Below are 14,310 nucleotides of genomic sequence, written 5' to 3'. Positions count from 1 at the left end.
AGGACACCATATATCTTTATATATCAAAATAAAAAAAATCCATAAAACATTGAATGACAGCAAATCTACACATATTACAATACAGTTAAACATGGGAAAAAAAACTACACCGTTAGATACAAAGATAGGTGACCACTGATTTTTGAATGTCCAGAAAAAATAAAATTGTAGGACCATCCGACCCCGACCACGTCGGGCAGTTCGAGCGCCGCACGGTGCTCGAACTGCCCGACGTGGACGCCGCACATGCCAATCGACGGTCTGGATTAGGCCCAGCTGTAACATCTGGCGGCCGGAGTGCGTCCGACTGGATGGCCTCTATATAATAATAATAATCATAGTAATTTTGTTACCATCTGCCTCTGCTGGTATCTGCTGCTGCTCTGCTTTTGTGTGATCAAGCAGGCGAGCAAAGCTTATCAAAAGAGGAATCAGTCTCTGCCTCTCCATTGGTATGCTAGGGTTTGCCTCTCCATTATTCACTACTAGCGTACACTAGGGTTTTCCTTCTGCTGCACACAGGTACCTCCCCCTAGTATGCTTGCTTACTGTGAAAGAATGATGCATGCATTAGGGTTTCGCTTGTTTTTCTTAAGCCGGAATTAGGGCTTCCCGTCGACTTTCGCAGATCTTAATCTTTGAGGTAAGTCCCCTCTCTCTTTCCCTCCCCTTCTCTCTCTTCACGATTCAAGACGGCAACCTGCATTTTCTTGCTCTTCACTGGTTTTATGCCAGCATGCATTGCTGCATGGCGGCATGCATGTTTTCTTGTTCCATTGTCTACTGTTTGGATCCCTGCAATGGCGTCTACTTGCAGTTTCTGATACCAAGTTTCGATTCTAGGTTTTTTTTTTGTCCAGCACTCTGATTTTATGCGTGTTTGCAATGCCATAGCCTCCAGCAGAATGGCTCCTCGTTTACCTGCGGAAGGTGCATTCGCAGTGTTAGAAGAAGACTCGATTAAACATGAAAGCAGAGTTTACAGCTCTCAGGAAGTTTTCAGCCATAACAGGCCGGAAGATTGCTGGCTGATCATTCATGGCAGGGTTTATGACGTAACCTCCTGGTGGGTTTTTCTGGCTCAGGGTTTCCTTCTGCGCAACAAACCTTTTCCTTTGGTTTCTGAAGTAACTTTTTGTTTGTGTGCATATCTTGGCTCAGGATTCCCCATCACCCTGGAGGCACCCTCATTTATGTGAACGCAGGGAAAGACTCCACCCAGCTTTTTGATTCTTACCACCCACTCTATGTCAGGTAACTAAGAATCTAACAGTGCATGCATTTAGCCCATCATGATACCATGATTCTGGATATGATGAGTTGATGTGTATGGACTTGCTTGTATTGATGATTCGATAAAGGAATTGGATAGATGTCATTATCTTCTTGGCTACATAGACAGTCTTTTCCAATTGTATTTTTATAGGCAGTCTGTGAGAGAAAATTCTTATTTGATTGCATTGTGGCTGCTCTTCAGCACGTCTGCATGAGTAGAGTGAAGCTTTTAGAGATCAGAGTGTTATTGTGCCTACCATGCACTTCACTTGATTGTTTAATAACCACATGTTGTGCTTACCATCATGCACTTGTAACATCTCGATTGCTATTTACAAAAATTTGGGAAATCTCAGTTCTAATGCATCCCAGTTACGGCTGTTTCTGGAAAATTTCAAAGCTTTAATATGGTTTTCTAGTTGAGAGTCCAATTGGAAGATGATTATTGAAATTTGAACTCTTCTGTATGGTTATTTATCAAGTCATCCCCAAAAGTTACTGGATCAGTAGCAATCTTACTCACATGTTTTCACGTCTGTGGCCCAGTGTGAAACATTAGATTGTTGGGTCAGGTAGTTGGACAACCTGCAAGAGTAATCTACATCTTGTAAATGGTTATGAAACTGTTCAAATCGGTTAGTCGGCTTTGTGGCTGCCGAGAGTTTTCAAAAAACTGAATTCAACATGCTATCGTCTTTTTAAAAGCTCATGCACATGGCATATTTCTCTCTCATTATTTTACATGTGTCCAGGAAAATGCTGGAACGGTATTGCATAGGAGAATTAAAACAAGCTGCAGTACATGAATTCCCAGAATTTGCCACTATCAATTATGGGCATGGAGGAAAGGAGGATTTTTATCTTACCCTAAAGAAGCGTGTGGAGAGTCATTTCAGAAAGATGAAGGTCCACACAGTTCTGTCATGTATGCTTGTGTTATTTTACTGGTATCTATTGTCTATATAATGTTTTCTAATGCTAGTGACAATTCTCATGCAGGTGAACCCAAGGGTGCATCCCCACATGTTTCTGAAGTCGTTCCTTATTTTGGCCATATATTTGCTAAGCTATTACTTTACCTTCTATTGGAGTGGAAGTTTTGTATTTTCAATCATCTCTGCAGTGGCCACAGGATTTTTGGCTGCTGAAGTCGGTATATCCATACAGCATGATGCAAATCATGGTAGAGTTCTTCTTCTGATTCTTATCTTCTGATTTTATTTGCTCTGTTTTTTCCTGGTATTCATGAGTACCTCAGAGTTGATCTGAAGAATCCAGGTGCTCTTGTTTCAGGTGCATATTCAGATTGGCAAGGGCTAGGATATTTAATGAGCGCTTCGTTGGATTGTGTTGGGGCAAGCAGGTCAGTGCTATTGCTGCTTTAGTTTTTATGACATGTTTTGTTTCTCACTCAAGTGATTTGCACTCCAACTTTGCACAGCATTGGAGATTACATTGAGCTCATGAGGCGGCCTTTGAACGTTTTTGCAGCTTCATGTGGAGACAGCAACATGTTGTTGGGCACCATTGCTATACCAACGTGAATGGCTATGACCCAGATATAAGTGAGTGACTATCTATGTTTGGAACTTTTTGTTGCATGCAAATCTACAGTCTCGACAAACTTGTTAGGGGGAGAGATCTTTTTGCTTGTTCTTGTGCCAAGCTCTGTACTGTACAAGCCATTATCTTCACTGTAGATTTTGTATACAGAGTGAGGAGGCTCGTATGATTTGCCAGTTTAACAAGTCAATCTGTTGCTTTGATTTTCATTCAGGAGTGAATGACCCTGACTTGAGAAGGGTAACACTAGAGCAGCCTAGGCGGAAATACCACTATTTTCAGGTCAGTTCTACAGATACATCATATGATTTTTTTTCTTGGATTAGGTGTTTGGAATGTTGTGATCTGACTGCTGAACCTCCTTGCTATGGTCGTTGCAGCACTGGTATTTGGCATGCCTTTATGGTCTTCTTGCTCTTAAAAGCGTCTTTGTGGATGACTTCATGGCTTACAGCTCCCGTTCGATTGGCTCGTAAGTCTCTTTTTTACAATGCACTCACTTTCTTTCCTTCTCTGGTTTTAAACTAAGTAGTTGTGCGATGCATACAAGGATCAAGCACTTCACTTCTTCCTATATAGTGTCTTATCAATGGCTCACCATCTTATCCGTTTGAATCAACTGAGGCTTTTTTTTTTTTTTTTTTTTTTGCAACAGCGTCAAAATCTCAAAAATGACTTCCTTGGAGTTGTACGTCTTTTGGGGAGGGAAGCTGCTTTATGCTTTGTATATGTTAGTTTTGCCCGCCATCTTCAGTTGCCATAGTATTGCTGGTGTTGCTAGTTTATATCTTATCAGCCAGGTATATTTCTACATCCAACTTTGTATTCTCATGCCCAGTTGAGCTTCCTAGTTGAAGGATGCTCAGCACCTGTTATGATAATGGCATGCATGTGTGCAGCTAGTTGCTGGTTGGGTTCTGGCATTATTGTTTCAAGTGGCCCATGTTGTGGGTGAGGCTGCCTTTCCAGTTGTGGAAGAGAGCAGTGGAGTTTCTAAAGTGTCAGAAGGTTGGGCAGCTCTACAGGTAAAGCCTGTGCATTGGTGATATTGCATTCAATTGTTTACTTAGTTTTCGTTAAGGTTTTGCCTGAAGCAGAGATGTATTGAGCTGTTTAGTAATTGTACTGGCTGGCTGGTGGCTGCTGCACGCCAGGTTTGTCATAAGGTCTAGCTTCTTTGAATCATATTAAGTCCCACTTAGGAGGAAGAAGGCAGGCCCGTCTTAGGTCCCTTATCCTTGTTAGTTAATAGTGTGGTCACAGGACCTTCTGGTTCTCAATATATGCAGCAAAGATGCTACTTCTCATGTAGGCTAAATGCAAGATAATGTTGTGCTGCTGGTTAATGAGCAAGGAAAATTGCCAACACGGACTCAAAAGACATGCAGATTTCATCTCTCTGTATGCTGGTTTGCAGTAACCTTTGAGACTCATTGTAAGGCGTGTAGGTGATTTGCACATTGTGTGCATTGATGTGTATGATTTAGTGGTTGATAGGTTAAAGAAGTGGGTTGCTTAGAAGCTAAGTTTGGCGGAGGATGAATTAGCAACAATCACTTCTCTATATAGGCTGGGTTGCAGTATCCTTTCTGTAGGCAGGTAGGTGGCATGGAATTTGCACATTGCATCCATGCTTTTGACAGGTATGCTAGATGAGATCATAAAATGAAGAGAGGCTTCTCTGTGCGAATCTTCAAGTCCTTTCAACCTTGTCATAGCATGTTCTCTGTCAATTTGTGTTTCAGGTGAGCACAACGACCAATTTTTGCACGGACTCCCTTTTCTGGACACACGTGAGTGGTGGTCTCAACTTCCAGGTATATGGCTTATATTTTTCCTATAAGACAATACTTTGTGTGTCTCATTGAAGAAAGAGATACTTTGCTTGGTTTTTCATCTGACTTACACTTTTGTACTGTAAAGAGATACATTTGGGTGGGTTTGATACCTGCAAATTTTTGTCTTGGGATCTGAGACATGAGAGTGCAGAGAGAATATAAACAACTTTGCGGAGGGGAGTCGTAGATTTTCTTGAAGATTTAGGGCTGTAAGCAAACTGAATTTGGGAAAGTGGGCATCACAATCAAGCTTAGCGGAGGAAGTGACACCTAAGAATTTTCTTCCTGCCTTATAAAATGATTATTGCCAACTTCTAGTCTAGATACTCTATTATACATTTGGGTGGGTTTGATACCTGCAAGTTTTTGTCTTGGGATCTGAGACATGAGAGTGCAGAGAGGATATAAACAACTTTGCGGAGGGGAGTCGTAGATTTTCTGGAAGATTTAGGGCTGTAAAGCAAACTGGATTTGGGAAAGTGGGCATCACAATCAAGCTTAGCGGAGGAAGTGACACCTAAGAATTTTCTACCTGCCTTATAAAATGATTATTGTCAACTTCTAGTCTAGATACTCTATTAAGAATATCGATTCGGCTGGCCAGGGCAATACAGTAGCTTGGGGTCAGCGTGTTGAATGGACGACTTTGGGTAGGACAGAAAACGTGCAGGAGCCTCAAGGGAGGCTCAAGGGCAAAACAGTCCCAAAGTGGGAATTAATCCTTAGCTGGAGATAAAAAGTAGTATTGATGCCAAATTTTTCTAGCCTTCCGAATAAGATTGCTGGATCCAATGGCCATTTCTTCCCAGGTTGAGAGAATTGCCTGCTTATGTACCCTTGCTGTTTTGTTGCACCAGTCAAAGACTCCTTTTGGAGTGATTGGATGAATGAAAAAAAAAGACCATATGTAAGCACCTATCCAAGCTCCATTAACTAATAGGAGAAATATAGAAAGATCCCCCTAGTTCAATGCTCATGCTTATGGGTGAGTAAAAAATGATGGCTAATAAGCCCCACAACGTTGTGGTGGTTGCAATTAATTAATTATCTTGGAATATTCTATGTGAATGATGGCTATTGATGATGAACATTGTCCGTACCATCTGAGGCAACTTCGTTGATGTTCAAACAATGTTTACTGAAGCCATCAATGAGCTTCCGTCGGTGCGTTTCGAATCCATTATTGAATGATACTGCAGTCTTAAAATTTGTAAGCCTGATTTAGGCTAATATTGTGACATGTAAGAGATGATGTCTGTATTATCTGAGGAAACTGCTATGATGCACAAATGATGTTAGTGAAGCCATCGATGAGTTTCTCTAGTGTGTGCCTTAGCAGGGCAGAAGTGACGGGCTTCATTTTATTTTACTTATAGTTTTACTATCGAGTCTTTTGTTCGGGATGCAGTTGTCATGTAGTTATGGCAACCATGTTTATTGCTGTATTTTTGTTGGTGTGCTTCTTGCTCGTGTGTACTCCCCTTGGCTGCTTGTAAAGAGTTATTTTCTTGTTCTCATTCATGTGTTGTCAGGAAAGCAGAGGTCTTGTTTGCAGCAAGACTCACTAGAGCAATGTTTTTCTGTTTAATCACAATCTAGCTTAATTGCACCTGACAAGGAAAGCTGTGTGCAGATTGAGCATCATTTGTTTCCTGGAGTATGCCATCTTCATTACTCGAGTATACAACCAATAGTTAGAGAAACTTGCAAAGAGTTCAATGTTCCCTACAACTGCTTTCCAACTGTATCTTCTTGACCCTCCTCTTCGTCTTTACTACTATAGATTGGTTTCTATCAGGTTGCTCTTATTGAAGTATTTACATTTGCCAAATGCTGTGTCTGGCAGTTTTGGGCAGCTTTGGCAGCACATTTTGAGTACTTGAAGAGAGTTGGAAGGACTGACTTCAAGCTTCGTTTGGATGGTTGAAGATCTGGAGTTTTCAGCATTAAATGGGCATAACCTTTGCTTTTGGAGACCTTCCAAATTTTTTTTTTTGGAGGACCCCCTTGCCGACTGTGAGCTCATGTGGATTTGAACAGGTTTTTCAGGTCTCATTATTTGGCACAATGCCCTAGTCTTTTTTTGTTGGATTTCTTGGTAGAGCAGCATCTAAGGAATGCCTTTGCAAGCCTCTTTTCAAGAGCCCATTTAAAGAGGTTGGAGATATAGGAAGATGCTGTAGTATTTCCAGAATCCTTAGTCAATTGGAAGGCTTGTGCTTTGATTATGTATGTATAACTTATGCCAATGTTTGCATTGTCTCTTATCCTCTTTAGTGCTAATGTTGCATATGCTCATTTTTTGGGTAGTTGTGTTTTCTTCCATGGCGTTTCAAATACACTGGCACACAGAGGCCGCCCATGGATATCTTGCAGACCCCCAAAATGTTCTCTGCGTGACTTGGTGCCACACAGTTGTCGCTCACCGTGGGATCAATTGTTTTCAATGTGGGTGGCTGATGGCATTCATTCTTAGGTTGGGTGTCTGCAAAAGACATCATGCACCACACTTCAAATTTGATGGGCCTTCTCTTTTCATGCGCGGCGTTCTCATGCGCTCTGCCCAACAAGCATGCACGTGATAACTTTTCAACTGACGATTATGATCTTTCGGGATTGTTTGGGGAAGTTTGTCATGGTGTTCTTCGATGATATCTTAGTTTATAGTTTCCCCTTGGAGGGGCATATTGAGCATCTGAAGGGTGGTCTTGGGGATTTTGAGACAGGAGCGATGGTATGCTAAATTCTTCAAGTGAGTTTTTTTGTAAAGAGCTCATGTACCTAGGTCATCGGATTTCTCAGAATGGTACGAGCATTGATCTTTAGTCGGTGTTGGATTGATTGGTTTCTCAGACACAGTGAGGTCACCGTCTATCTTAAAAATTAGTGAAGATAGCTGAAGGAATATTCGAATTTTATTGCTTCTTTCACAAATCTTTTTTGAAGACGATGACAAAAATCCAATAGTCCTATTACCTAAAATGATAGGTTTGGCAAGGCTTTGAGTATGCGTAAGCTCAAGGCGAAGGATGCATGTATTTTGGTCGCGCTTTTGGAAAATTAGAAAGCATTTCTATGAATTTTACTGCAGTTTGCCATAAATTCATAGAGGGCATGATGCCGTATGGTTGGTGGTAGACAGGCTAATGAAGATGGCGAGGTTTTTATCTACAAGGTCAATTGTTAGAGCACTTGATTTGGCACAACAGTTTATTGAGCAAATTTTCAGGTGTATGGGTTGCCTTGTGACATAGTGAGTGAGTGAGGGATACAAAATTTTTTGGGCACTTATGGCAGTTAGTTTTCTAGAGATTGGAGATTTTTGGGCACTAATGGTAGTTAGTTTTCTAGAGATTGGTGACTATTTAGTTTTCTAGAGATTGGTGACTAAGCTAAGTATGAGTTTCTTTCTAGAGATTGGTGCCTTGTGACAAAGTGAGTTAGGGATACAAAATTTTTTGGGCACTTATGACAGTTGAGTTTTCTAGAGATTCTTGACTACAAGTCTGAGTTTCTCTGATCATCTTCTAAGCAAACAGAGAAAGTGAATCAGGTTCAGATATACTTCGTGCATACATCTCTAGGCGACCACTCGATTGGGAGAGGTATATTACAATGGTTGAGTTTGCCTATGATAGTGTTAAGCATTTGGCTATTGGTTTTTAGTTTGTTTATGTTTATGTACGATCACCAACCTGGACCTCGGTAACTATTTCGGGACTTGAAGGGCATTAGGATTGATGCGGTGTGATGCTTGAGATTTTTTTTAGATTTGAATAGTCACAATGGGTTTCATATAGGGATAAGACTCTTGATGGTTGTCCAATTATTGGTGTTTGATACTTGAAGTATCAGAAGTTTTTTATGTTCACCCGAGAAATTATATTAGATTTTATGATACATTCTAGAGAGAGAGAGAGAGTACCTCCAAGTTACTTCAAACCCAAGCTTTCCATGACACCTCCAAATATTTCCGTGTTAATATACTCATAAAGTGGGGAAAACCCATTCTTCTAGTAGTTCTGAAGTGAAAAGGATATTGAGTTCTCTTTTTGAAAATCTTGGTGATAGGTTGAGGTGATTTCTCTTGTAGCTTAAGTTTAGAATTGGCCTTTTTGTTATTCTTTGGCATGATGATTGATTAACATGATATACAGATAAACATTGATTCAACAACAACATTGATTCAACAACAACAGACAAGTTGTCAAACTTGTGATTTTCAAGTGAGCCCTATGTGGTATCTCTATTCATCAAGCCACTTCCAACATAAAGATCCAACTACAAATCTTTCTCCTGCTTTGTTACTTTTATGGAAAAAATTCAAGGTGGGATCACCATTGACATCATACCTTTCACCTAGACTCTTGTAACTCACGTATCTGGCTTGACATCCACATTTGGATTTCCACGGGACCATCACACCATTGCATCTCTCCATATCCTTACAAACATACCATTGTAAGTTATTCATGCTAACAATCCCAAATGCATTATTGACAAACTGAAGACAACCTTCATCCACACGCATATATATGCTCCAAGCATCACTTATGTACATTGCAAGAAAACATATATCTTGTCCTTTATCAAATTTCTCTTTGATCTTTTGAGCTCGAATCTCATTGTTCTTAAATGCTAGCTCTTTGTCTTCTTCCATTACTCTTAATTGATCAAGATGATGTGAAATCAAGTCTCTCCCCATTGTTCAAACAAAGCCACCTTTAAACCTTGAACCTCCAGCTTAATAGTAAGGATAGCATCAACTTCATACACCAATTTGAATGTTGTAAACCCTATGGCTATTTTAAATGTGGTTCTATAAGCCTAAAGTGTTGCAGGTAAGCATTTATCCCATTCCTTTTTCTCGTCAAGTACAAGCTTTGTTATTGATCAACATAAAACTCCATTTGTCTTCTCCACTAATTCATTACATTGAGGGTAGAAAGGAGAAAAATATACGTGCTTAACTAATAGTTTTGCCATGAGATCCTTAATAATATCCCCTCTAAATCTTGGTCCTTGATAAGTTACAATTTCTAAAGGAGCGCCAAACCTAGCACAAATATTTTCAAACAAAAACTTCACCACCATATGTTGCACTTGCTTTTGCCCATCTTGTCATGTAATCTGTGCTACTAAGATGTATTGCTTACCGGAGGATATAACATATATAGTTATATAGTCTTGTGGGTTGACTACCATGAGTATATAACATACACGTTCCTAAAAGGTGAATTTGGGCATGTTCCTAGATTCATCTAGGTATATATATTGTTTACCAGAGGGTTTACTTGAGGAACTCCGTGGTAAAGGCCCAATAATGTCCAAGCCCCATTTTTCAAGAGGACCATAGGCTATAATAGGGTGTAAGGGTCCGCTTGCAAGTTTCGTTACTCCAAACATTTGGCCATGAGGACAAGTTTTGCACCATTCTTGTTCATCCTTGTGCATTGAAGGTCATTAGTAACCTGCTGCAAAATTTTTCTTAATAGTAGATTCATATGCAAAATGGCCTCCACAAACATCTTCATGGCAAGCAAGCAAGATCCTTTGTGCCTCTTGTGGGTCAACCACTTTCTTGTATACAAGTCTTTGCCAATATGATATAAACACCATTAAGCAATGTGAATTTCTTAGCCCTATAGACTAGCTTCTTCTTACTTTGTGCATTCAATCGCTGAGGTACATTACCATTCAGCAGATATTCATGGACATCATTAAGTGTATCTAAACTGTCATTACGTAGATACTCATTAAGTGTACATTACCATTAAGTAGATATTCATTAAGTACACCCAAACTGTCATTAAGTGTCAAAACAAATACATTTATTTCTAAGACACTATTTGCAAGAGCATCCCCCTTTGATTTTCTCTCCTTGGGGTTATTTGAAATTTGAGTTTTCCCAAATCATTTTAATTCCCACATAACTTTTTCAAAGAATATTTTAAGGTTACAATTCCTTACCTTTCAAACACCTTGTAATTGCCTGATCACAAGTAGAGAATCACCTTTGATCACTAACTGTTGAATCCCAAGATTCTTACATTTTTGCAGTCCACAAAGCAAGGCACTATGCTCTACTTCATTGTTAGTTTTGGCATCTAAGAGTTCAATAGATTCATCAAGCAGTTCATGCATTTCATGATCATAAATGACAATGCCACCACTACCTCTATTTCTACTCCTTTTAAAAGTCCACAAAGCAAGGCACTATACTCTACTTCATTGTTGTTAGTTTTGGCATCCAAGAGTTCAATAGATTCATCAAGCCGTTCATGCATTTCATGATCATAAATGACAATGCCACCACTACCTCTGTTTAACTCCTTTTAAATGTCCCATTAAAAAAAAGTGTGCGTGCATTATCCAATATCACAGGCTCACTACTAGGCACTGATTGAACCTTCTTTGTATATTCTAACTCCTCATGATACTCTTTCCTGGACATAAGATCTGTTAGAGTGGCTTTGGTGGAGTCTTCTATAAGGAAGAGGAAGTCATATTTCTACAGTTCCATTAGCCATTCATAAAATTTCCGTGAAGGGGTCATCTTTTTAACTGTATATAGAAGAATTTAAAATGAAAGTAAAAGGTTTGAGAAGAAGAAAATTCCTGAATTTCGTGACCACAAAGATAAGGTCCAATCCAATTTTCTCCACATCATTATATATTTTTTTGACCACAAAGATAATAAGGGCCAATCCAATTTTCTCCACATCATTATATTTTTTTTGAGCAAGTAGAAGAACCCTTCCTGTAGAGTAAATAGGCCACATGAAACCTCTATGATCTTTTTATAATAGGACTTCCCCTAATGCATTTGCACTGATACCAGGATTAGCAAAGTTACCATAGGCAGTAAGACTAGTGCGTTGTTAATGGCTAGCTTCATTGCTTCAAAGGCCTGTTGATGCATATCATCCCATGAGAAAATAACATTTTAGTGAGAAAGATGATGAAGAGGAAATAAGAGCTTTGAGATAGTGTCCAAAAACCTACTAAGGTAGGTCACCTTTTGCACAAAAGTATTCAATTGTTTAATATTCCCAGGTGGTGCAAGTGACAAGATAATCTTAACCTTCTCAGGGTCTATGCATATTCCCAAGTGGTGCCAGTGACGAGATAACCTTAACCTTCTCAGGGTCTATGTATTTCCAAGTGGTGCGAGTGAGAAGATAACCTTCACCTTATCAGGGTCTATGTGTATCCCTTCCAAGTATACCTGGTGCCCCAATAAATTAACCTTAGCTTCAGCAATGTGACACTGTTGGATTTATGTTTTCCCTCATATCATCTAACCTTTTTAGAGCCAAACATACTTGGCATAATGTAATAATCTGGAACCATAGATGCAAAAATCATCAATATAGACTCTAACAAATGTTCCAAGATAAGGTGCAGATACAAAATTAATAAAATTTTGAAATATTGTTGGAGAATTTGTTAAACCAAACGACATTACTCTATAAGCAAAACAACCCAAGGTGTTATAAAGTTTGTTTTTAGTTGATTCTCTTTTGCAATTCTAATATGAAAATATTATGAATACCCATCACATACTGTATCTCTTTCGTATCCTGCTACTTGGTTAAGGATCTCATCTTGAAAGGGTAAAGAATGACGATCCCTCTTTGTGTATTGATTAAGAGGTCTCATATCAACAGAGATTCTGATTTTTTTCCTTCTTTGGTGTTATCACTATAGGAGAAACCCATTCAAAATTTTCCACACGAAAGATAAAACCTGCTACCATAAAATCCTTTGTTGAATCTCCGCTAAAAGAGCATCACATTGAATTTTCGTAGTCTTCTAAGGTTTTGAACAACAGATTTAGATCCTAGTTTAAGTTTAATTTTATGCTGAACAACAATCACTCAACTAGCTGAGTGTATTTTGGAGAAAAGTGTTGTTCAATAAATCCATATATTCTTCCCTCTCTTTCTTAGTGGGGTCAAGGGTCAACATTTTCGCATTTATCTCTCTTCTATTATGTCTCCCTTCCTTTTCTAAGTTACAAATCTCATCCCTATGAGGTTGTTCAATTGGGACTCCAAGCAGATCAGGTGGTCAATGCATCAACTCACACTCACTCTCTGTATTTTCATTGGTAGATGTACCTGAAGATGAACTATCTCCAGAAGACTCAGTAAAACTCATCTTCATTGGTTGAGATATAGTGGTGAAGAGTTGTTTTCTATCCATAATTTGTCTTTTTTCCATAACATATGATTAGCTCACTTTTGTGTAGCTTTTACTTCCCTAAACCATGTCTTCCGAAGCTAATTAGATAACCTAAATTGTCTAACTTTTGTGTAGGGATAACATGAAAATTCCACACCCAACACATTCATTTGTAGGTTATGGAGGTTGAAAATTTTGTTATTGTTGTGGTGGTCTATCCTGCCAACCATGTCCACCTATACGACCTCTAGATAAGGATATCCCCCTTCTTCTTGCACTTGTAGTGATGGAAGTGTAAAATGATTTGTATTCATTGCCCAAATCTTTCAATGTAATAGTACTAAATCATCATCATCCATTGGTGCATTAATAGATACCAATGCATCTACACATGCTTTGACCTCCTACACATAATCATGCATGCTCCTATTATTCCGTGTTGTACTATGTATATTTTGTTTCATTTGGAGCTTCCTTGCCTTTGTGTTCATGTTGTACATCTTCACCAATGTCCATGCATTCTTGGAATTAATGTATCTCGGATATGACATAACATTCTATCAGTCAAAAAACTGAGAAGTAATGCAACACCTTAAATTCTCTTTCTGAAACCAATTTCTATGTGTTGTAAGTTGTGCCGGAGTTGCATTAATAACTGTGGGAATCCTTGGCTCCGTCTCTTCACTTGTCACCCTAGATTTCAAAGCCCTTTGTCTTTCAAAAACTTTGTCATGCGGTATTTTCAAATCTAGAAGTTGTTCCTGTCAAGGTTTTCACCAACAATTTTATTTGGACTATCACTCATCTTGGCTAAACACAATGCTTCAATAAGCACACTCCACCAATCAATGTAACCAATGCGGTACAATTCCAACCGCTAATAAATATACATGCACAAATCCCGTCAATGTAGTGTTAACACCACTTGTATATTCACTGACTCAATGCAAAAGCATTCCGAAATGATTCTCAAACCACGTACATGTCCACATTACACTTCTACATGCTCATTTTCTCTATACATACACATATAGTTACATTGTGCATCAAGAAGAAGCCTAAAAATCATCCTACCAAATTTATAAGCTTCAAATCACTCCCCTCTTGCAACAACTTGTAAATCAGCTTCTCAAGAGCTTTCCAATACCATGTAACAATAGCAAATGCTTTTACCAATCACAATGCATATACATTCCAATGTGTCAAGTTTAGCTTGCAACATCGAGCTTCAACCAAGCTTATGGGAAAACTTCACATATATCAACACTTCAACTAAATGTTATAGTAGCAGGCATCCCAAATCTACATCCTTATCTTGTTCTATTCATAACTTGAGCTACAGACTCTAAATCCAATATTTGAGTAGTCTAAACATATCTACGCAAAATAAACTTTCTATATATCATAATACAGTTAGTTTTTGAGTAGCATGATGAACGTTATTGTT

The 14,310-nt window shown here is 38.9% G+C and overlaps 1 protein-coding gene and 1 non-coding gene across 3 annotated transcripts; both read left to right on the top strand.

Moving 5' to 3' along the window:
• The first annotated feature begins 351 nt into the window (after nt 1-351).
• On the top strand, nt 352-6,985 carry LOC147605071 (acyl-lipid (8-3)-desaturase-like). Of its 2 annotated transcripts, XM_086793921.1 has the most exons (15): nt 355-452; nt 575-643; nt 895-1,066; nt 1,162-1,254; nt 2,028-2,181; nt 2,275-2,458; nt 2,569-2,638; nt 2,767-2,840; nt 3,053-3,120; nt 3,219-3,310; nt 3,494-3,638; nt 3,738-3,863; nt 4,584-4,655; nt 6,310-6,420; nt 6,523-6,985. In XM_086793921.1, exons 3-15 carry the CDS (start codon nt 906-908, stop codon nt 6,601-6,603), a joined length of 1,431 nt encoding a protein of 476 aa, XP_086650047.1. In that variant the 5' UTR covers nt 355-452; nt 575-643; nt 895-905; the 3' UTR covers nt 6,604-6,985. The 2 variants fall into 2 exon arrangements, with proteins under 2 accessions (XP_086650046.1, XP_086650047.1); XM_086793920.1 differs by having other exon boundaries at nt 352-643.
• On the top strand, nt 5,749-5,823 carry LOC147605072 (small nucleolar RNA snoR117). The gene has a single exon (XR_015265272.1). It is a non-coding gene; the product is annotated as a small nucleolar RNA snoR117 (small nucleolar RNA).
• Nucleotides 6,986-14,310: the final 7,325 nt, after the last annotated feature.

This window comes from Cibotium barometz, chromosome 60 (assembly GCF_041138505.1).
Source record: "Cibotium barometz isolate CiBa-2024 chromosome 60, ASM4113850v1, whole genome shotgun sequence".
NCBI classification, from domain to species: Eukaryota; Viridiplantae; Streptophyta; class Polypodiopsida; order Cyatheales; family Cibotiaceae; genus Cibotium; species Cibotium barometz.
Note: the sequence above shows the minus strand (reverse complement) of the source record. Positions and strands in the feature narration are given on the sequence as shown.